Source organism: Cupressus sempervirens, chromosome 9 (genome assembly GCF_028749045.1).
Source record: "Cupressus sempervirens isolate cs-2001-9-10 chromosome 9, ASM2874904v1, whole genome shotgun sequence".
Classification (NCBI taxonomy): domain Eukaryota; kingdom Viridiplantae; phylum Streptophyta; class Pinopsida; order Cupressales; family Cupressaceae; genus Cupressus; species Cupressus sempervirens.
Window position 1 is genome coordinate 73644915 of NC_143126.1, and position 23572 is coordinate 73668486.

General features: G+C 35.2%; 1 protein-coding gene across 4 annotated transcripts; it reads left to right on the top strand.

Moving 5' to 3' along the window:
* The first annotated feature begins 20189 nt into the window (after positions 1-20189).
* LOC149537678 (monooxygenase 2-like) lies at positions 20190-22990 on the top strand. 4 transcript variants are annotated; one of them, XM_089799018.1, is made up of 8 exons: positions 20190-20236; positions 20465-20539; positions 20629-20775; positions 20857-20922; positions 21197-21265; positions 21403-21583; positions 21692-21920; positions 22111-22990. In XM_089799018.1, exons 2-8 carry the CDS (start codon positions 20466-20468, stop codon positions 22635-22637), a joined length of 1293 nt encoding a protein of 430 aa, XP_089655144.1. In that variant the 5' UTR covers positions 20190-20236; position 20465; the 3' UTR covers positions 22638-22990. The 4 variants fall into 4 exon arrangements, with proteins under 4 accessions (XP_089655144.1, XP_089655143.1, XP_089655145.1 ...); XM_089799017.1 differs by lacking the exon at positions 20190-20236 and adding an exon at positions 20240-20318; XM_089799016.1 differs by lacking the exon at positions 20190-20236 and adding an exon at positions 20282-20318 and having other exon boundaries at positions 20443-20539.
* Positions 22991-23572: the final 582 nt, after the last annotated feature.

The following is a 23572-nucleotide window of genomic DNA, read 5'->3' on the forward strand; positions in this document are numbered from 1 at the left end:
TGGACAAAAGAAATTATTTCATAAATTGTACACTTCATTTCAACTCTTGAATTGGAGGGTCTTACATTAAATAAAATATTAAGTTATACAATTTATATTGTCATCTCTATATGCTCCATTCTATTAAAAAACTTAATTATATGCTATCAATTTTAAATCCTTCTTTGAATTATACAATCTCTGCAATTTTACCTTTTTAATAATAAAACTCAAACCAATGCTATCAAATATAAATATTTCTTTCAATTATACACTATCTTCAATTTACTTTTCTAATAATACCTATCGGCATATCTCTTACACCTCCCTTTAGTGCAAGTGCTAGTATACCTTCCACCTTCACTTTAGCTCGGTTTTGTCTTATACTGATGAATCTGGTCAAATTAATGAGTAGTTATGCAGGTATCTCACACCTCTCCACAGTCACAAATGTATTTCTTTGTTATCGAATTCTTCCAGCGGTAGCAGGGCAATGAGAGATTATGGCAGTAGTACAAAAGTAGAGCTATTTTTATTTTGATGAAGATGGAGAAGAAGAAACATTAAACCCTTCAAGTGTAATTAATCTATTCACATTGTCCAGACGAAGAGTGGACAATACTTGTGAGGCATGCACAAGGCACAGGTGGAAAGTTGTGATTTTTTAAATTATATATTATATTGTTATTGTTTTCAGCTGCACATAATTGTTATTGATTTCTGTATAAATAGAAATATAATTTTACATAAATTAAGTGGTCTTCTAAGTAGTACAAAGATTATATAACTTTTATTTATTATGAATCAAACACCCCTTGGTGACTTCCTCTTATAGGATCAGGGTCCTTTGTTAATTTGATTTCTCATTGTATCAATTTTTCGCCTATTCTTTCGCGTTGCCACACTATTCTGTTGTATAAAACATATTATTGTTTTGAGACACTGGAGTCAAGATCAGCATCGATTTAGATATTGGATTGATGCACATTTCAAAGGATGATATTACTTTAGTATTGTGAAGCAAAGTTTTAAAATAAATCGCTGATCAGTATCGACTAGAATCTTGCACGTGCTAGTTATTTAACTTAGTTTTAAGTCCACAAATGATCAAATGTCTTGACATTCACGTTCAATACTTCTTTGAATGACATTCCCGTTCAATATTTCTTTTTGCCTGACATTCACGTTCTTTGAACTTGCGATTGAAATCCAAAATACTACGTCGATTCATTGAACTGGTGCGACTAGGAATACTGGTAAGTCTTGATTCTTGTATATATATATATAGCCATATTAAGACTATAAACTTTGTCCCCTTCACAATTTCTAAGAGTCTCGATAAGCATATAGTTTTTGTGTTGTAATTGAAAGAGATTCCTATTTTGTTTTGTGTTGTCCTCGCAGCCTTTCCAAACTCTTCGACGTGGAAAGCGCACGTGGAGTGGAGTAGGCGGCGTTGGCGCCGCCGGGCATCGAGATGCTTCATTCCTCTGAAATTGCAAACAATATACACATACCAGCTAAACTTGTATTATTAAGCAGTCATTATGTGATTGAATTTTTTACTCGTGTGAGATGCTCTCCCCACATGCCAAAGCTGGCAGAAGATGATGCCGCCTTTTGCATGGACGGCTTCGACTTCTTCCTCACTGAAAACGCTCGGAGAATGTGGAAACCTGCATGAAAAGAAAAGACGTCATCAATATTATAGCCTTACTTCAATTACAACGCAATTGCTGAAATCTTTATGTCACATTTTAGATACCCAAAAGCTTGGGGCAAGATAGCGCTGGCCTCTGTGATGAGGAGGCTGCAGAATAAAACTAATTAGCAGTCATTTAGGAATGTTTTTGGGTCAAGTTATGATATAAATTTGCATCTATTATTCAATAAAATTAATGTGGAAGTTCCTTCTTTCTTTGTTTTAAATTTGCTATTCTATTTTTCCAATATGGTATCAAAGCTACCTTGCTACTCTATTTTTCCAATATCGTATCAGAGCTACTTTCCTATTAAGTTCTGTCTATTAGCGAATAAGTTGTTAAGAAGATGAGGTCAGGAGAAGAACCGCCGGATGATTATGTTTTCATTGAAGAATTTGTTTGATTTTGAAGAGATGAAGGCTATGAAAAATAGGAAAAGATGTGGTAGAGCCTAGATGGATGCTTGAATAGTTTGAGGTCCTATGGGATCTGAGAAGCTATACCTTTACAAGGGTTATGAGGCATTCCACATGGAGATGGTGTGTCCAATAGTTTAGGAAGCCTAGATGGATGCTTGAATAGTTTGAGGTCCTATGGGATCTGAGAAGCTATACCTTTACAAGGGTTATGAGGCATTCCACGTGGAGATGGTGTGTCCAATAGTTTAGGGAGATCTGAAAGTCTGGAGGATTGGTATCGTACCTTTACGAGGGGTATGAGACATTTCATGTGGAGATGGTGTGTCCAATGGTGTTTTGAAGTTGGATGATAGCTACATAACTATGAGAAAGTCTTACTCTATGATATATTTTCAAAGTATAATTTCTACATAATGTTTCCTTAGTTGTCACATGAAGTGGGAGTGCTGGAGTTAATGATTCAACAGTAGTCAATAATAATTGTTGCACATGTGGCAAACCTTGTTGAGTTATTGGCAACACAAGTTTAGTTTAGGTCAAAGAGTTCTAGTTTGAATCAAGTTCTTATTGTAGATGTGTTTGAGTTAGGTGTCCATAAGTTTTAGTAAGCTATAAAGTTTGTGTGTGTTGTTGATGATGAAGTAGTTTGTTGTCAATCTAATTAGAAGTCATTTAAGAATATTGTTGGGTCAAGCTATTGTATAAATTTGCATCTATTATTCAATAAAATTAAGTTGGAAATTCTTTCTTTCTCTATTATAAAATTGTTGTTCTATTTTGAATCAAGTTCTCATATTCTAGATGTAAATGTTAATGGTTACCATGACATAAAGACATTGGAAGGAAATTAAGGAATCCTCTAAAGTATTTCATAAGTCAACGAGCTGATCATCCTTGTCTTGCAAATACTCTCTCATATAGAGAGGAAATTTATGTTTTCATTTCATATAGGACCGCATTGCACTCTGCACTGTAGCTACTTTAATCTTTTTTCTCTTCCCATCTTCCTCCGTTTTTCTCTGATGCTCATGAAGTTATGGACCACTGCAATGGTGTTTCATTATTGAATTATAGATTCAATGAAAGAATGTTGTATTTTGATTAAAGTCTGAGAAAATGGTCTTTTTGGAGAGACCCATTTGTTTAAGACAATGGATTGTTGATACCACAATTTTTTGGGGTGGATGAGAACTTCACTAACCATAAAGAGCTGCCAAGTACTAGTCAACCGAATGCAATTAAAGGAAATGGTCCTTTTACACTTGAATACACTTCAGTGCAAAAGGATTTAATGGAGAAACTAATGAGCGAGGAGATATTTAGAAGCACTCAAGGAAACTATGGTTACGATAAGAATGTTATGAGAATTGGAGCTAAAAAAATTTGTGGTGTAGAAAACCATAGTACAAGTATGTGGTGTAGATCACTACCCTCCAATGGGATTGCAGTGATGATGAAAATAATGATGAGCCCTTAATGTGTACAACTACACACATTAGCATAATGTTGTCTGAGTATGCGGCCTCTCTAGGGATTCCATTTTCTTTCAAGGAAACATCTGGGGAGAATTTGAAGAGGGACAATGATGAAGTTGTAGCTATGAATTGTATGTGGGAATTGCCACATATGTGTGAGAGAAGTAGAATCCAACTATCCAATTTCATTGAGGGAGCACGTTGGCTTGATCTAGTGATCATGACCATTGGAATAGGACCTCCTGACAAGCCCCATCAAAATAATAAATTCTTGGATAGTTTTGATGAATGTCAATGAAATCTTTGTGTAGTCTTTGATTGTTCTGAAGCATGTTTTCCTGAACAATATGCCCTTGCTCAATCAAAGGTGGAGTTTTTGTGTTTGGCTCCAATGATATGTAGGCCATTAAATTATACTAGGCAATCATGACAAATCATTAAAGTTCTAGACATCCTACCCAAATGTGGCTTCATTGAAGGAGAGATTAGCAAGAAGAATGTGATGTATGCAAATCAGATGCTTGTCCATTTAGGGTTTCCAATATAGTACAAAGTGAAAGGTGTGGATTATCAGCAGCTGCTTCTCCAATGGCATTCAACTGTTTTGTCTCGCCTCTCCATTTGGAGACTGATTACCTACTACAGTGACATTATTTTAGATGTTTACTTTTGGCAATAAACATTGTAAGATTATATTGCCAATATATCCAGAATAGAAGTTTGGTGCAGTATTTTTTGAGCTTAGTATGTAGTGTTATATATATATATATATAACAAAACGATTGAGGTCAATTGGTTTCCCTTGTTTCTTTTACAAATATATGAATATGAAGTATGATTCAAAATACTGGAGATTCACAATTTAAAAGTTTTTAGTCATACATTATTTATATATATTTTTATTAAAAATGTAAATTCAAGATTTGACAAGTTCTAATAACAATTAATTTAGTTAATGTTAAAGTGGATGGAAAGCCACTCTCTAAACATCATGAATTGTCATAAGGGGATGTAGATATCAAATTGGAATATAAATAATCTTAGAGCTAAGAACCTTGTAATGTTCAAAGCTTGTAACAAATTTGGTGTTTTTCATACTTTTCAAGAAAGGAATAGGTCCACTAATTTTTTTAAATTTTTTTAACAAATCTTGGTCTTCATAAACTTTAACATTTTTTGTTGGGGGATCAATGACCATACTCATGTGAAAATTAAAAAAACTTATTAATGATGACATATGAATGTATGCTCAAGGGAGACATTTTGGTCTAATGATGAAGATTTGTATTTTCTCTATCAAAATTCAAAAATTGATTTGCGTGGAGGCAATTATGAGATGTAAAGGTAAGAAATACAAGTGGAAGATTTATCATGAAACGATTCAAAGCCAACCTTATGATAACACAATTTTTGAGTATTTTCTCCTTCACTTTTCCCACATTCTTTACTGGCTTTGTGTTTTCATTTGGCATCTATTACTATTTTAGTAGGTGGAGAGAAGATTAATGACTTTCTTATTTTCTTTAAAGAATTTACAAAGTTTGAATTTTCCTATTGGCATATATGTTTCTATGAGTTAGGATACATTTTTTACTCCAAGTTTGTGTTTTCTACATGGCTAGACAGTATCCAATGGTCAATAGGTGAAAGCGTTAATTTCTACCAGTAAGAATAAATTTTTGACTCTAGGTCTATGTTTTCTACATGCTAAATAGGTGAAAGCCTTAATTAAATATTTAATTAAGAATACCTATTTTCATGCTTTACATCTTTTGGGTATTTTTCAAGGTAGGTTGTCATCTCCAATTAGATTATCAATCCTCTCCACATGAAATGTTCCTATGATGATGTCAAATATATTTTATACTCCAAAACCAATGAGAAAACTTTACTCAAGTTTTATGGAAATTTGTTGTGAGCTCTAAATTCTTTTGAACACATTTTGGGACTTAATTTCACTATTATTTGATTTTTTTTATTTTTGCAAATATTTATTCTTGTAGATTAATAATGTGATCAGAGTTGCAGATTAATAAGGTTGTTAATGTTGATAGGCATTCTATAATGGTAGAATGGGAGAGTGGGATGGTGTGAGCATGTTAACGTTAACTCTTATTCTTCTAGGTTAAATTTGACAACCATCTACATGTCAAAAGTTTAAAAACTTATTATAAATATAATATACTTTTAGAAATAGTTTAATAAATAACACATAAAATATCCTTTTAAATTATAATATTTGGAGATATAAATCATCCATTGTTTAAGAAATTAAAATAAAAAACTTAAGTTAGTAAAAAACTAAATAAATGGAGATAAAAGAAATATAAATAATTTTAGATGTATTAAATTAAATTATAATTATTTTGTAATGGATATCTATCAGCATTTCTTTAGATAGATTTATTTAAGATATCTATACTAGTTTAATTGATTTTTAAAGAGAAGTTTAATAAGGTTGTTTAATTGATTTTTTAAGAGAAGATTAATGTACAATGTTTGTATGCTAGTTTTCATTTAATTTTCATTTGTTGAATTCATAGGAAAATTTTCTTGAATTTATAAGACACAGTCCAGGGTATACTTTAAGAAACCCCTCCTTTAGAAAAGGTGTAAAAAATTGGCGAAAGGTGTAAAACACCTGATAAAAAAATTTACGAAAAAAATAGTTTACAAAGAAATAATAATAATCTCCATTAGCGAATCATTCATAGTCTCTCAAACAATGTGTAAAATCTGGGCGAATTGTGTTATTTTAAAACCACAAAAAATTTATACATTGGCGAACAAAAAATAATAATCATAGTAAAATTTTATTTTTTTGGGCAAATCATTTCATTGTATACAAGGTTTAAAAAAAAAAATGCGAAGTCGATGGCATCGGAGGTTCGCAAAGGGTTTCATCAATTTGAAGTTGGCAGTTGCAAAACTACGAGATAGGCTTTAACAGGTCTATCGCAATGTCGTTGTCAAAGTGAAAGTTAATAGTTTGTGTATTGCAAAACTGTGAGGAGGGCAAACATCACATCATCACCAGTTGAAAAGATAAATGAGGAGTTTACTTTGCGACTTTGCGAAAAGGAGATTTTGCAACATCGGTAGTAGAAATTAAATGATGGTGATTCAGTGAACTTTTATGTTACGAAGTCGTGAAAAGGGAGATCGCATCATTGGAGGTTTTATTCATGCAGTTAGTCTGTTGGTTGCAAGACCATGAAATGTTAATTCAGGCAATTTTTGCATGTTCGTAGCGGTTAAAGGGAAAGGACTTTTGGCAGTCGCGAAAAGGGAGATCGCATCATCAGAGGTTTTATGTAGGTAGTTAGTCTGTTGGTTGCGAGACCGTGAAATGTTAATTCAAGTAGTTTTCACATGTTTGCAGCAGTTAAAGGAATGTTCTTCTGGTAGTCGCAAAATGGGAGATTGTATCATTGGAGTTTTTATGTAGGCAATTAGTCTATTGGTTGCGAGACCACAAAATGTTAAGTCAGGCCATTTTCGCATGTTCAAAGTGGTTAAAGGGAAAAGCTATGTCATCTTGTGAAGTCACAAAAAGTTAAGATGAAGCAATCTTCGCCACTTCACACTGGTTAGAAGGAAATGGGTTTTCACAACTGCGACAACATGATGTGAAACGTTTAAGTTCTAAAGCTGCGACAGAAGGGAAATCTCATTAGAAGAGGATATAAGGCTTATCGCAAGGTTGCAAGGATAAAGCGAATACTTGATTTAACTATTGCGATAATGCGTGAAAAGAAAAAGAAGGGTTTCGTAGTTTCATGAAAAGATTTCAAGGTTATGTTGAACCGATTGTGACAGAGCATAGAAAGAAGGGTTTTGCAACATATAAGAATGTACAATGAAAAATACAATGTATTTTTAAATCTTCAAACTTTGAAAGTACAAAAGAATAGGTTTTCAAATCTATTATCTGATTCTGGACAACTGATGAATTGACATTCTAAGGCAAATGAAATAAAGGCAGTAGTTACTACTGGTAGTGGTCGATAATAGATATCCATGCACGTGCAAGATTTTAAACTTTAAAGCCATTAAAATTTAACAATTTAATGCCATGGCCCATGAAGAAGTTGTAGAAAACTAGAATTCTTAGATATTTAGAGCTAACAGAGCAAAAAGATTCAAGAATTTGTAGTAAGATCAGAATGGCAGAAGCATAATCATCAGTAAAGAAGGGCACTAGAGAGGGCAACAAAGTTTCATTGTCTGCCAAATTTGCAGAAGAATGGTAGAAGATTCTCCCTAAATCTTCCAATGTTCACGCGTTTAGAGATGCTTACAACTTTTGTAGAGATGCTCAAGTACCGTACACCAATGGAACTGAATTATTTTGGTACTTTTACAAGAATAGGGTGCAGAAGGTTCTCATCTCAAATCTATAGACAAGGAACCTGGGAAAGTTGATAATGCCAGAGGTGTACGTGGATGTTGACCTTATCAAGGCACTGGTAATTACATATAATCCAACCACTTAGTCCTTTCATAGAAAGGATATGAGCATTCTTTGTACATTAAGTAACGATTCTTTTGTTGAAGCATTTGATTTGCAGGGTCCCATGTCAGTTCCTATTAACCTGGAAAATTTGAAAGCAACATTTGAGAAATAGAGAGATTTCTATACAACACATGCAATGTTGCGACATATCCGAAGGGAAAATCAAAACAAGATGAAAGGAGAATTCCCAAAAATGGTTACTGATTTTATACCCTTGTCATATTTGTGTGCATACTTTCAGAAAATAGTTTTTGGATTGAACAAACTATTGGGAGTAGATGGATCCATGGATGCCTCCCCAACATTGTATGTGATAGCTCTAGACATTCAAGACCCACATACTAATGTGGGGTATGATTTTGGAACATTCATTGCTGATAGTATTCATCAGCAGATGGTGACAGCTCAACAAGGTGATCTTGGCAATTTCAAATTTCTACATTACTCATTGCTTATGCATCTCATCCTCTTCTACAATGCGGGCCATGTGGATTCCAGTTTCATTGAAGGTTTGGACAATTTCAGAGAGGCATTACTTGTTCAAAGATGGACAAGATTATGGCAGAGGTTCTACTCTTTTTCTAATTCCCTCTCTTTTTATAATGATTTTTTTGCAACTATTCATACGATGTTAGGTTCAAAATTGGAAAGATCACCTAGGTTAATCAGGAAGATTGTTAGACCAACTATGTGTTTTGATGATGAGGGACCAATTTATCATGATTGGGGTAGTGCCTTTTTTTTAGCAAAATGTACAGTAACTAGAATTTTTGGTTGTTCCCAACCCCCTCATTTCTTGCTAAGATATGTACCAGAGAGGGTGGGTGTAGTGGAAATTTTCTGGCAGTTGTTATCCATGAATAGAGAATATCTAGGGCCAACCATTAAAAAGGGGTCTTTTGTGTGTAGAAATTTAAAAGTAGGGGATTTTGAAATTGGTAAAGAGGCCATTGAGGAAGTTGATGCCTTCCTAAGAGAGTTAAATTTCCCCACTGCCCCCACTAGGGTTTATGACCCACATAACATTGTTACAAGTGCTCTTAAACAAATAAGGGGTTATAATGTCGTCATTGGAAGGAAAATTTGGGAAGAGGATTTCATTAGGGATATATTGTATGAAGATGTCTATGCTCATAGGATGCAGAACTAGAGACAAATCCTCTCAGTAGGGGAAGAAATGAAGAAAGTAGATCCTAATTTCCAAGGTTTCTATTCTAATTTACCCTATTTTAAACAAATTGATAAGTGTATTGAGGAGTTTGATAACATTATGGCTCAAGTTCCTCAAAATGCTAGAGTTAGGGTAAACCCTTCTTCTCCAGAAATAGATGTTGTATTGGAAATTAGTGACGAAGAAGATTAGCCTAGCCCTTCAGACTGGGATAAAGAGGGCAAGAAGAAACAAAAATTGAATGAGGTTCCGAAAAAGGCTAGAGAGAAAGCCTTACAAGTGCTTCCAAAAGGAACTAGGTATTTTGATGATGCCCGAAAAAAGTTCTTAATTGATCAAGCTACTAAAGAGGAGAGGAGACCCAATAGTTTAGAACTGCAGTCCATGATGTTGGATGAAATAATTATACAGGCTCAAGAATTCATGAAGGATGATGATTTTATCAAGAGTGAAGAATTCTAAAGTTTTCTGTATAAAATCAAACAAAATGAATTTTCTTTGCATGTAAAACCTGGAGACACAAACGAAAAAGTGATTGAGATGGTGCAGAAGCTCCAAGCCTATGATCCTAACAGTGAAAGCCTCACTGTAGAGGAGGCTAAGGAATTGGTACAAAGGAGTGGTATGATAGTTTTCCTAGGATAGAATATTAGTTCATCATTCCTGCTTGATCAAATGAGGAGACAAGAAAAATCAATCTCTTATGAGGAGATTAATCCATTTGGTGAATTGCAGGGGGCAAGATTTAATATAGATACTAAGACAATGGCTATTTGGAGTGTAGCTCCAGAATCAGAGAAGCCTACCCTGATGGAAATTAAAGAGACACCGATAGGTAATGCAATTTTTTGTAATGCACATTCAACTTCTTCAGATCAAATTTACAACCTCCAAAATACTGCTGCTATGCTAGGCAAGAACAAGATTGATATTCTTCAAGAATAACTAGTGCAGCCATATGAAAAGTACCTTGACGCTAGGAAGAAGTATGAAGAGGAAATGAGAAGAACATATGTTCTGCAACATGCTTTGGAGGAATCAAAAAAGGAAAATGAAGATTTGAAAAGAGAAGAAAGGTCACTAAGAGTAAGGGAAGTACAAGACTAGAATATTCAAACTGACGAGATAGCAGAAGAACCACATCCAGTAACATATATGGATGTGGATGAGTTTGAGATTAGCAAGGATGCAAAGATCAAGACAATGAAATAGTTTTTGATTCATAGAATCACTACTTTAAAGAGAGCCTCTGTAAATGTACATAGTATGTACATTACTTTGTAGAGTAATGAATACCAATGCTCTATGGCTTTATCACTATTATCTCCATTGTTTGCCTAGTGGGGGCCATACATTCAATTCTTTGATAGGTTAGTTCCTTTACTCACACAGAAAAAGGAACTACCTAAGGAGATCATTGTTCCTATAAGGAAAATGATACATCAAGTTAAAGAATTGAATTCATTCTTCATTGGTAAGATCGAAGCAGTAAGGGGAAAATTGAAAAGTATAGCATTGGGTACCCCAAATTTCATTCCAACAATTTCAAACAATGAAGGGTATGTCAAATCTTGGCAAGAGTGGTCTGAATCTTTTGATCTAATATTAGACCATCCAAGATTTATAGCATTTTCAAGAGGTGAATAAAGTGATCAAGTTGTATATGATATGATTGATATGACATACAAAATTGAAGCAGATATGAATAAAATTACTGGAGAGGGTAAAGCCATCACAAATGCAAAATGGAGTAAAAACATTAGTGAATTAGAGGTAGTTAGAAATATAGCATGGCCTGTTGTGGATATAGATATTTTCATCTAGGAGGTTATAACAGATATCAAAGCAATCCCTTCAATAGAAGATGATTAGCACAAAAGACAGTGGCCCTGGGGAATCAATTGGAGGACAAGTGTTGTAGAAGAATATCAAAGAGAAGTTGTTCATCATAATAGATTACCTTACCTTTGCGGTACATCCATTGTGAGTAATGCTATAGTTAGAACTGGAAGATAGACTTAATGATCACTTGCCACTTGTCACATTTTGTAATTGTTTCCCCTTTTTCTGTTAAAATATGTCACAAAAGGTTTTAACAAATTGTAATGATTATCTTAATTGTTGTTATCTTTTGTCTTTTGTAATGAATCATGATGTAACCTTTGTAAGCCTGAAGCTTGTTGCAACTCAAGTGATATAAATATGAGTTCCCAAGGCTTAGAAATGGTTCGATCTGTTGTTATTTTTCAGATTAAGTATAATTTTCTTTAAGAGTAGATATTGTTCCAACTATATGTATTTCAATTTTCCATTATTTTTTGTAGTTAGTAGTTCTCTGTGATGTTATGGGCTTTGCACACATCTCTATTATCTCTTTTTTTATTATCAAACAACTAAATCAAGATAAAGATACAAAAAGAACATTGTGTCAACAATATGAATAGAGTAAAAACTAACGAAAATCTTGAACTCAAATCAAGAGAAAGGTACAAAAATAACATTATGTCAACAATAGAGTAACAAAAATCTTGAACTCAATTTTTGTAAATTGTAATTGCAATATGATTGAATAATGAATATGGAAGAACTGAAGTAGAGTATACTGTATACCTATAAATTCCTTACAACTGAATGCTACATTACTAAATCACAATTCACTTCATTGACTTGGTCTTAAATGTGATTCTTCTATATCCCATATGGACTCTAGAATCCAGATCCTGCAATTAAAATCTGACTAATACTAATAGGTTCCTCTTCATTCTGAATCAGGTATTCAAAATCCTTAAAATCTTCATCTTCATTTTGACTTTGAGACCTAAATTCATCATTTATGTTGGAGTCAGCAGTAGAAGTAGAACCACCATCTTTTCAAGTGTTGCAAAGGCCTTGTCTTTCACATGTGGAATTCCAAATGGCCAATGACCTATCATAAGGAAAATCACTAACATTGTATTGAGTTACAAACAACCTCAAACAAGTTTTCAAAATTTTGTCTAGTTTGTTTCTGACATTTGATTTCAAAAACCCAAATGCACTAAAAACTCTCTCATCTTCCACCGATCCTAATATCATTGTTTGACATAAATCAACAAGTTTGAAATATTCTGATATTGAAGTACATAATACTTCACTCTAACTTATCCTTTTCCAGAGCCTTGTTATTGCACCAGGATCGAATGGATTCTCAAAGTTTTCCATCTGGTTTTTCATACACAATGCAAAAAGTTTACATTGATTTTTAAGATTATTTGAATCTAAGATTCGTTGTATTAGTTGTCCATTGAAATCTATATGCTTTGAAAATTGTGTTATCAATTCATCAAGTTTATTATGAAACAACTTTGCATCAGTTGGATTATGTCCAAAGTGTTTTCAAAATTGAGGAAACACACAACTCATGTCTTCAAGAATTTCTTCTTGAGGGAATCTTTCACGAATCTCACTTGAAAGTTGGTAGAAAATAGACTTCACATTTTCACTAATAGATTTAACAATCTTGTAAAAATCATCCTTTCTAACTGGTAGTACTCTGCCTCTCTTGGTTGTTTTAGATTGGTGCATTGGTATTTCAAATCCTTTCACAAACACACATAGCTCATTTTTCCCATTAAATTGTAAAAAAATCTCAGCATGATTCAAATCTGTAATTATCTCCCACCTTGAAAAAATTTGACTATGACCTGAGAGATCTAAATACAAAGAATCCAGAGCCATGCATGTCATTTTACGTAAATCAGAATACTCATGAATATACATAGTTCTGTCTTGGGCTTTCTTAACAAGTTTGTTCATCAAATCTAGCATGGGGAGAAGACTGGCTAAAGTTAATAGGTTCTCTATATCACTTAACTTATTTAACAAATCAGGAGCTCTATCCATTGTAAGGCATTGCTCATATAGATCTCCAATCAGGGATTGATATTCTGCTAGAACTCATTCTGCTAGTCCATGCAAAGATATCCATCTGGTCTCAACATCCTTGAGAATCTTATTTCCTATTGTTACTCCTCAGAAAAAATCTTAAGTTCTGCAAAGCGTTTAGGACTTTTGCAAAAGTATGAGTGGAGCTCATGGATTAGATCTTCAACTTTTGACACTATAGGAAAAGTACTTACAATCTTATATGCTAAATTCTGTTAACCTCATAATGGTTTTTTACACTTGAGTGCCAACACACTTAAACATATTCCACATTGGATGTCAAGTACATCATGTGTGCTGAGTGATCTTCATGTGCCAAGTAGTTTTCAGATACTGAGTGAAGATCAGATATCGAGTGAAGTATAAGTGCCGAGCAACACAAGGTGTTGAGTGTTAACAAGTGCTGAGCAACATAAGGTGCCAAGCTACTTAAGGTGCTGAGCTATCCAGGAAACAACATGTGCCAAGTATTAGCAATACTTTAGGAGTCGAGTAACTCAGTATATTAGCATATGAGTTTGAAATTGCACAAACTATGATGCAAACAGTTTTCACAGCCGACATAAGGTAAATCTTGAAGGATTTAATGATGAGATCGAATCTTTTATTTTTCCTATGCAATCTACATGTAGCCAATAAGAAAAAAAATGAAGGCATGCAACCAATCAACAAAAGATAAGTATTGAGCAGAAAACAAAGATTGAATATGTATCGTAGATCCATACCTAACCCTAAATTCTCAAATGTCTTTATAAGGAAGACAAAATTTCATTGTAAAAGTAGATGAGAAGTGTGAGAAGACATACAGGGGTGCACAACGAATTCTATTTTCAGAAGCGAAGGATTATCAGATCACAAAAAGGGGATCAAGATCAGAGAAAGCGGAAAAAGTGTCTGCATTCAGCAATCAAGAATTGTAATCAATCAGGTTTACTGTACCTAATACTCTCTAGCAATTGTATTAGAATGAAAATCCTATGGTGATAGGTTAGCTTAACAGCTATTTTGTAAATCCTTAATTAGGTGATTAAATCCTTTAAGGGATGACACTTCATGTTAAGTGTTTGAAATCCTCTAACCAGGTCACTATTGACACAGTGTAAAGCCTTTAACAGGGCAGACCATCAGAAGTGGTTGAACAATATTACTGTAGTAATTTTTGTGGGTATCATCCCCACCCCAATTTTACCTTCTTATTCCTGGAGGGTTTTTGGGTTACCAAATTCCAGTGTTATGAGTTATTGATGCATGTGTTTAGTTACATGTTTATTTGATTTGTTTACATGCATGCAATTTACTTTCAGTTAAAAGTTTTATTGGCTAAGGTATGATACTTATGATTCACCCCCCCTCTCATAAGTACTCTTTCCATATTTGAATATTCCAACAAATTCATCTAGTGGGCCATGCAGTGTATGCCAAGCATGTAAGGTGCAATACTAGTTTGTAATCTTGCACAAAGACCAGTCCTTTGCCCTTGCATTACTGCAGCTCCATCAGCTCCGACACACACTAACTTCTTTGCAATTGTCAAGTCATCCATACCAACAATTTCATTCAAAGCTTTCTTAACTTCTAAATATAAATTTTCTGCAGTTGAATTGGCCCTCATTTTATGAACACAAAGTAGATTAGCTTGATGGACATGATCTTTTATAGTATATACATGCATACAGACCCAAGCAATGTTATCTACCGCAGTGACTTCATCTAAGGATAATGAAATGAACTTGAATTCTTTTACTCTCTCCTATACATTTTTCTTTTCCACCTCAGCAAGAAAGCTTGCCATTTCCCATCCAGCGTATATTGACCAATGTGACATAGGATAGTGAGGAACTCTCAAAAAAATAATAAATTACCATATTCTGAAAAGTCTCTCATAGGATGCCCTCTAGATAGAATATGAAAAATAACACTCATCTAAACGGTCTTTGCCAAGTTTGCATCATTGGCTACATGTTGAAGCCCATCCTTGATTGGATTGCCACTACTACCACTACCAATTACCACTATTTTCTTGAAATGCTCTTCATATTCTATGGCATACTTAACATGAAGGCATTCTTCCTTTCATTTCCATCTCACTGCTGCTACTTCCTTTCCATCTATGATTTGTTTTTCATAAAACTTACCAATATGTTTTTCTATAGTGTCAAGCTTTAACTGCAACTTTTTCTCTCTTTTAGTTTTCTAGGTAAAAATCGTACACTTGCATTCTGTTGGTGGTTCATCATTGTTTGTGACTAGTTCAATAAACCAGTACTTTGCTACCCAATCAACTTGGAAAGTCCTTTTCATTTCCCACTCCCACCCCATTTCTACATTCCTTTTTCTTTTCTTGCTACCAACATCAATATTATCTTCTGTTACAACATCTTCTATTGTTGGAACATTGTTATCCTCGTTTACTGCATTTTGATTTAATTGAATAACAACCTGCTCTTTGTTAGAATCTGAAAAGATTAATAACCCAGAAAACTAGTGCAAAGAGTAAATATCTAAACTATGAATGCAAATGATACAAAATCAAAATAACATCATAGAGTTAGTCTCCAAGAGAGTAATGCAAATGCTGGAAGCAAAATAGCATTAAGAGGATGCAAAACAAGAGATACAAATACAAGCTAGGTAGCATGCTTATATAGGCTAAGAAGAGGGAGGAGGTGGCAACACCAACCAATGAGAAGCAACCATCTATCGGACTAAAGATAGCAAAGTATCTTCCCAAGATAGCTAATGGATGCTCACATGTAGGAAGGTGACACCTCACAACCATTCACCTAATAAGACATGCTTTATTAACCTAAGCGAGATTATTAAAAGTGTAGGAAAAACCTAGCAAAATAGAAAAAATAAAAAACTACACTAACACCCTCCCATAAGCGAAGCTTAGGTGGATGTAGAAATGGGTCCCGGCAACGAGGCCATGTTAGGTACCCAAGTACAATGCAAGAAGATGCAACCTTTGAAAGTGGGAAAAGAGAGAAAACCACAAGGGAAAAACCCTCCCCCAAAAAGAGGTAAGAACTTAGTGAAGAACTGAAGAAGTCTCCCACTAGGGAAATTGTCCCCTAAAACAGGAACAAGGAGTGATCATGAAGAAGTAGCATCACTAAAGCATGAAGAACCGCAAAACTCTGTCAAAATGCTGATCTGTAGAACCCCCATGGAAATAGAAGGCATGAACCATCAACCAAAGGAACCTCCATGGTAATAGAAGGCACGAACCATCAACCAAAGGAGCCTCCATGGAAATAGAAGGCACGAACCATCAACTAAAGGAACCTCCATGGAAATAGAAGGCACAAACCATCAACCAAAGAAGCATAGAACAACAATATAACCTCCCTTTAAGGTAGGTGAGGTGACAGGCAGCTGAAAAGATGGACCAAAAATCTCCTACAACACAGGAGCCAAACTCATCGAGAGTGAGGTACAAACACAAATAAAGGCATGTGTCATCGACACTGCATGAGGAATTAGAGAAAGAGGGCCTATAAGTGGCAAATAAATATCCCCCCCATGGCACTTTATATAATAGTGCGAGTACAACAAATCACAATGATGAAAAGGATCCTGAATCGCAAGAGTGGCACTTTATCTCAATGCGTTGCATAAAGATGCTTACAGTGAATATCAACAATGATCAGAAAAAACATAAGGCTGAAACAACAGAAGGTAAAGCCCAAAACGAAGCAACTGAAGCAACAAAATTGATCTCTAGACCTGAAACAAACAGAATATCCACTAGAATGCTAAAATGCAAAAGACTGAATAGGATGTGTCTAGAATAGAATCTGGAACAACAACTAGCATCAATGGAAAGAGTATAGAAAGAGCTTTCCAGTGATATAAAGAAGTCCAAAATTGGAGATCAGAAGCTCAAGATACGCCTCCCGGAGTGCAAAATAGAACATCCGGATTTGATTGCCATAGCAAGCAACCAAACTATATCAAAACTCAAAAACACCTATACCAGTATCTCCGTCTCAGAACTAGCTTTTCGAAGCTTCTTTCGAATCGAAAAAATACCTCCGTATGCAAAAGTTATGGCAAAAAAACCACAAGTAGGTCTTGATTTCAATGCATTACAAACCCTCATGAAGAGCATATGCTAAAAGTGAAACTTGGGTACAATAATCAAGGAAACAAATAACACCACTGCGATCTTCTCAAAAAATCATGCACTTTCAAAAAAAGAATCGCCTCGATACGAGGTCGTATGAGAAAGTTATGATCCTCCGAAGTTTCCAAAACAAGAACTGTGCACAGTCACGGCTGAGAATCTGCAATTTCTGAAGAATTCATGCATGAAAATCAAAAAATAACTCCACTAGTGGATAGAGCACAAAAAAATATCCTAGTTCATAACAAGAATCATCAAAATCGGAGTCCGTATGAGCAAGAACGAGACATTTGAAAATTGCATTCAAATCTGCGACTGCCAACGGAGAGGGGTATGGTTGTAGCTTTGCATGCTCGATTCTGAAAAATATACAGCTCGCATGCAAAATCTAAAAGATACCCAGATGGTTTTTCGGGGATGCGAACAAAATCCAGAAAGTGTTTTTCTTGTTGATGTATAAGAGATGCTGCTATAGTGTAAATTAGACGCCTTTAACAGTAAAAAATGGCTCCAAAAATCAAAAAATGACCCCAACAACCAAAATTTGACATGCAAATGCTGGATTAGCTTCTTAAGTCCATCAATGGCATGCTGGAACCTGCAAAACTGATTGAAAACTCCAAATATGCAAGTTGGTTGTCAGATTTGAGATTGAAACCCCAGAGAAAAATTGTTTTTGTCAAAACTTTTCTGATTCTCAGGATCATCCAAAGATGCAAGAGAAGAGCATACTTCGTTTTTCAAAAAGCTACAATAAAGTTTATTTGCCCCTCCCAAATCTCTCAAATAAGGAAACTAAAATCTACTCTTGCACATAGAAAAGCTCTGATACCATGTTAGAATCTGAAAAGATTAATAACCCAAAAAACTAGTGCAAAGAGTAAATATCTAAACTATGAATGCAAATGATACAAAATCAAAATAGCATCATAGAGTTAGTCTCCAAGAGAGTAATGCAAATGCTGGAAGCAAAATAGCATTAAGAGGATGCAAAACAAGAGATACAAATACAAGCTAGGTAGCATGCTTATATAGGCTAAGAAGAGGGAGGAGGTGGCAACACCAACCAATGAGGAGCAACCATCTATCGGACTAAAGATAGCAAAGTATCTTCCCAAGATAGCTAATGGATGCTCACATGTAGGAAGGTGACACCTCACAACCATTCACCTAATAAGACATGCTTTATTAACCTAAGCGAGATTATTAAAAGTGTAGGAAAAACCTAGCAAAATAGAAAAAATAAAAAACTACACTAACACTCTTCTAGTGGTGGTGAGGTATTGTGATTTCCTTCTGCACTTGTACTTGCCAAAGTTGGTGGACCAGAAACATTGTTAATTCCAAAGAAAGCCTTTATGGTAGTATCTGTAAGTTTTCAGAATTTTGATGTAAGATTAATCTGTTCATTGCCCTTGGGGGTCTTACCCTTGTCACTTCCCTGAGACTGAGCAATATTAGTTATAGACTCACCCTTCCCTGACATCTCAATCCACTGATAATCCATTTAAACTTTACTTCCCTGAGAATAAGTAGTATTACTTTCAAACTAGGAATTGAAACTTAAAGAAAAAAAGTTAAATTTCAAATCTAATTTTTGACAGTTTGTGAATCGACATTCCACGGAAAAGGAAATAGGATATTGACCTTAGGTGGTCAATATCCATGCATGCAAGCTTTAAAAACTATTAACGTCTACTTTTTGAAAAATTTCTAATGAAAATGAGATAAGAAAGGAAATTGTAGATAAGCTTCTGATTAAATTAAACTACATAAGCTCAAGGAGAGTAGTTTATAGCACAGCTACACATACCAGTGTACCACCACTTGTGGAAGCTATCTCTGAAGTCTGAGTCTTGCCTGCGATGTGTCTTGCGCTACCAGAAATTTGATGGAGTGCCAGCAGTATTTAGTGAATGTCTCATTGCTTGGGCGAATTCGAATTTATATACAAATCAATACAATTACCAATTTACCATGCCAAATGAGCTGACTCCTCCACGACAAAATGAATGTGTGTTGGCAAAATGAGCCGACTCCTCCACTTCCCATAACGTGAAATGAGTCGACTCCTCCACGGTAAAATGAAACTGGGATGGCAAGTTCTCCCATACTGCATTAAATGGAAACTTGAAACCTAGCGAACATTCCATGATAAGCATTACTTGGTCAGCTACGTGAAAGGCGAATACCGCCAGGGAAAATCTCAAATCTAACATTTGCCTTGGCGATTACAATGCTAGGCAATCAGGTAAACCCAACAAAGCTTGGCGACCAGGAAACCATGGAAGGGCTTAGAAATCGCCAAAAATAACACTGACAAAATGTCAAATTCGCCAAAATACGAAAATTTGCCACTATATTATACCCTGAGACACACTGATGCTTTTTCACCTGATTGCAATCCTTTTATAGATCAAAGTGATAGAACTTCTGCTAAGACATCCACATACTTCTTCCTCCTACCCCACACTTGAGCTGCACACATCACTTGTTGTTTTGAGACATTGGAGTCAAGATCAACACTGATCTAAATATTAGATATTGATACACATTTCAAAAGATGATTTTACTTTAGTATTGTGATACAAAATTAAAAAATGAATTTGTAATCAATATCGTCAAGATCAACATCGATCTAGATATTGGATATTGATATACATTTCAAAGGATGATTTTACTTTAGTATTGTGATACAATTTTAAAAATCAATCGGTAATCAATATCGTCTAGAAACTTGCACGTGCTAGTTATTCAACTTAGTTTTAATTTATAGTCAAATTCGGCGAAAAAAAGTTTAGATGGCTCGGCTCTTCACCGTCCACAAATGATCAAATGTCACGTTCAATATTTCTTTGAATGACATTCACGTTCTTTGAACTTGCGACTGATTCTTGCATCGACGCGACTAGGAGTACTGGTATGTCTTGATTCTTGTATATATATATATTGCCATATTAAGACTATAAACTCTGTCCATTTCACAGTTCCTAAGAGTCTCGGTAAGTATGCGGACTGGGTGGGCAGATATTTGTATATATATTTTACTTTTTATTTGCATTCTGCAGTAGCTTAATGGAAAGAGATTCCTGATAATGCATATATATATGAATTGCATGCATTAAGAGAATCCGCCATTGATACCTAGGATGGACAAATGCGAAGATATTGTGGTTGTAGGAGGGGGCGTTGCAGGCATAGCCACTGCGCTTGCTCTTCATAGGCAAGTAATTAAATTCTGCATTGAATTAAAGGATTCAATTTTTCAATTCTTGAAATCTCTATTCTCAATTTCTCACAACACCATTTCAGGGCGGGAGTGAAGAGCCTGGTGCTTGAACGCGCCGATTGCCTTCGAACTGCCGGCGCTGCCTTCGTCATGTGGCCGAATGCCTGGAAAGCACTTGATGCTCTTGGTGTATCGGATTCCCTTCGCCCATTTTACTCTAAACTTGATGGGTAACTTAGCTTAACTGAGTGTATCTTCTCTTTCATCTGAGGAGTAATGCAGAAATTAATTTTCAAGAAGTGGGTGTGCAGGCTTCAGGGTTGTTCAGTTTCTACTGGTGTTTGCAAGAATGTTCCCCTGAGAAGTGGCGGCAAAGGGTAAGCAAAATGATGATTACTTGAACTCAATATGTCTCTATCTCTTTACTTTTGCCACTACGTTCATATTTTGGTAAGAGAAAACAGAATATTTTCTTGTAAAATTCGAGTCTTCCAATGTTTTGATAAAGGATTTAAGACTGGTCTTATTGAGTTCCACGAATCCACACATAGAAGTAGCTATGGAATTTTTGCAGCTATGAAGTCCAATAGAAACCATGCTTCTACCTAATTATATCCAATGTTTTAAATTTTTGTTTTCAATTTATTTCAGCGTCAGACTCATCAGAACCATCTGCCTTTGCATATCCACAAAGATGTTAAATTTTCTCAGTAGCAACCGGTAAAAACATTAGCTGATTCCCTCCATATGACTACAGTTTGAAAAAGAACAAAAACAACCTCCCTAATACGAAACCAGTATTTGGTTCTGAAAATGAAATTTCTTGTCAAAAATTCAAACAGCTCTTATGTATTCAGGGATTTAAGCACGGAACTGGAAACTCGTTGCATAGAAAGAATGGCACTTTTGGATGCGCTAGCCAAGGAATTGCCTTTGGAGAGCATCAGATTCAACTCCAAAGTAGTCTTCCTACATAGAGACACACTCTCTCCTTTCACCACAATAGAGCTTGCAGATGGAACATCGCTCACAGCAAAGGTAGGAACTATTATCTCAATCACAAGAAAATAAAGCTCTTTCACTCAGATTTTTCAGAGGTCATCTTTCTTAAAATATAGGTTCCTTATATCGAAGTATGGGTTACAGATTGTGATAGGATGCGATGGAGTTTACTCAGTGGTCTCAAGATATATGGGCTTCCAACCAGCCAAATCATCCGGACGTGTTTCCATTAGGGGCATGTTCATATCTACAGAAGGCCACCATTTCGAGAAGCTCTTTGTACAGCATTGGGGTGATGGAGCCAGGACAGGGTTTCTTCCTTGTAACGACAAAAAAGTTTATTGGTTTGTAACCAGGAGATCCCATCCACAAGGTACTGCTGGGTTTTGTTAGGGTTTGAATTTTATTGGCGAAGTTTTATTTCCGGCATACTTTGAAAGATGAACATTAAATTGAATCTGTACCAATAACAATTTTAAATACTTCAGCCAGAAACTATTTTCACTCTTTGTTCCTATTAATCATGAAAAGCTTGCAATATGACCTTTAATTCGATCTTTTAGATGAAGAGATCTGCACAGATGCTGAGAGGGTTCGGAATTCAACTCTGGAGATGGTTAAGGATTTCCCTGAGCCGATAGCAGAGCTAATAAAGTTGAGCCCAGCAGAGACCATTAGTTTAGCAGATCTAAAGCTGAGGTGGGTGTGGCCATGGGAGTGGGGAAGGGGGATAGAAAAGGGGAAAGGAAACGTAACCCTTGTTGGAGATGCATTGCACCCAATGACACCTGATCTTGGCCAGGGAGCATGTATGGCTCTAGAGGACGCTGTCCATCTCAGCAGATGCCTAGAACAAGCTATCAAATTTGTAAACATGGCGGAATGGGGAGAAGCCGAAGTGGAAAAGATAGAGTCCTGTTTCAAAAAGTACCTACAAGAGAGGAAATGGCGAATATCATGTATTGCAGATGCTGGATTTTTTATAGGACTACTACAGGATGGATCCTCGAGACTAGCGTGTTTTGTTCGCGATTGGATTTTCTTCCCTTTGTTCTCCATGAGATATTTCTTCTATTGTTTTCACTCATAGACAATGGAATCCTCTACGAGACAAGCTTCTATTGGAGTTAATGTTCCAACAATAGTTAATAAAAATTGTGCACATGTGGCAAACCTTGTTGAGTTGCTGGCAACACAAGTTTACTTTGGGTGTGAGTCAAAGAGTTGTAGTTTGAATCAAGTTATTATTGTAGATTTGTTTGAGTTAGGTGTCCATAAGTTTTATTTAGCTGTCAAGTTTGAGTGTGTTGCCAATCATGAAGTAGCTTGTTGTCAATCTAATTAGTAGTCATTTAGAAATGTTGTTGGGAAAAACTATCATACAAATTTGCATCTATTATTTAATAAAAATAAGGTGGAAGTTCCTTATTTCTTTGTTTTAAATCTGCTGTTCTATTTTTCCAATATGATATCAAAGCTATCTTCCTATTAAGTTCTATCTATTAGCAAAGAAGTTGTTAAGAAGATGAGCTCAGGAGAAGAACCACCACATGATTATGTTTTCATTGAAGAATTTGTTTGATTTTGAAGAGTTCAATACTTTGAAAAATAGGAAAAGATGTGGTAGAGTCTAGATGAATGCGTGAATAGTTTGAGGTGCTATAGGATCCAAGAAGTTATACCTTTACAAGGGTTATGAAGCAAATGCACATGGAGATGGTGTGTCCAATAGTTCAAGGAGATTTGAAAGTCTTGAAGATTGGCATTGTGCTTTTACAAGGGGTATGAGACATTTCATTTGGAGATGTGGTGTCCAATGGTGTTTTGAAGCTGGATAATTGCTGCATAACTATGAGAAAGTCTTACTCTATGACATATTTTCGAAGTATAATTTTTGCATTATATTTCCTTAGTTGTCACATTAAGTGGGGGTGTTGGAGTTAATGTTCCAATAATAGTCAATAATAATTGTTGCATATGTGGAAAAACTTGTTGAGTTGTTGGCAACATAAGTTTAGTTTAGGT

Coding starts and splice junctions, on each gene's coding strand:
- LOC149537678 (XM_089799018.1), top strand. CDS start 20,466: ATGGACAAATGCGAAGATATTGTGGTTGTAGGAGGGGGCGTTGCAGGC. Junction 21,584..21,691: donor GAACATCGCTCACAGCAAAG/GTAGGAACTATT, acceptor TATGGGTTACAG/ATTGTGATAGGATGCGATGG. Junction 21,921..22,110: donor CAGGAGATCCCATCCACAAG/GTACTGCTGGGT, acceptor TCGATCTTTTAG/ATGAAGAGATCTGCACAGAT.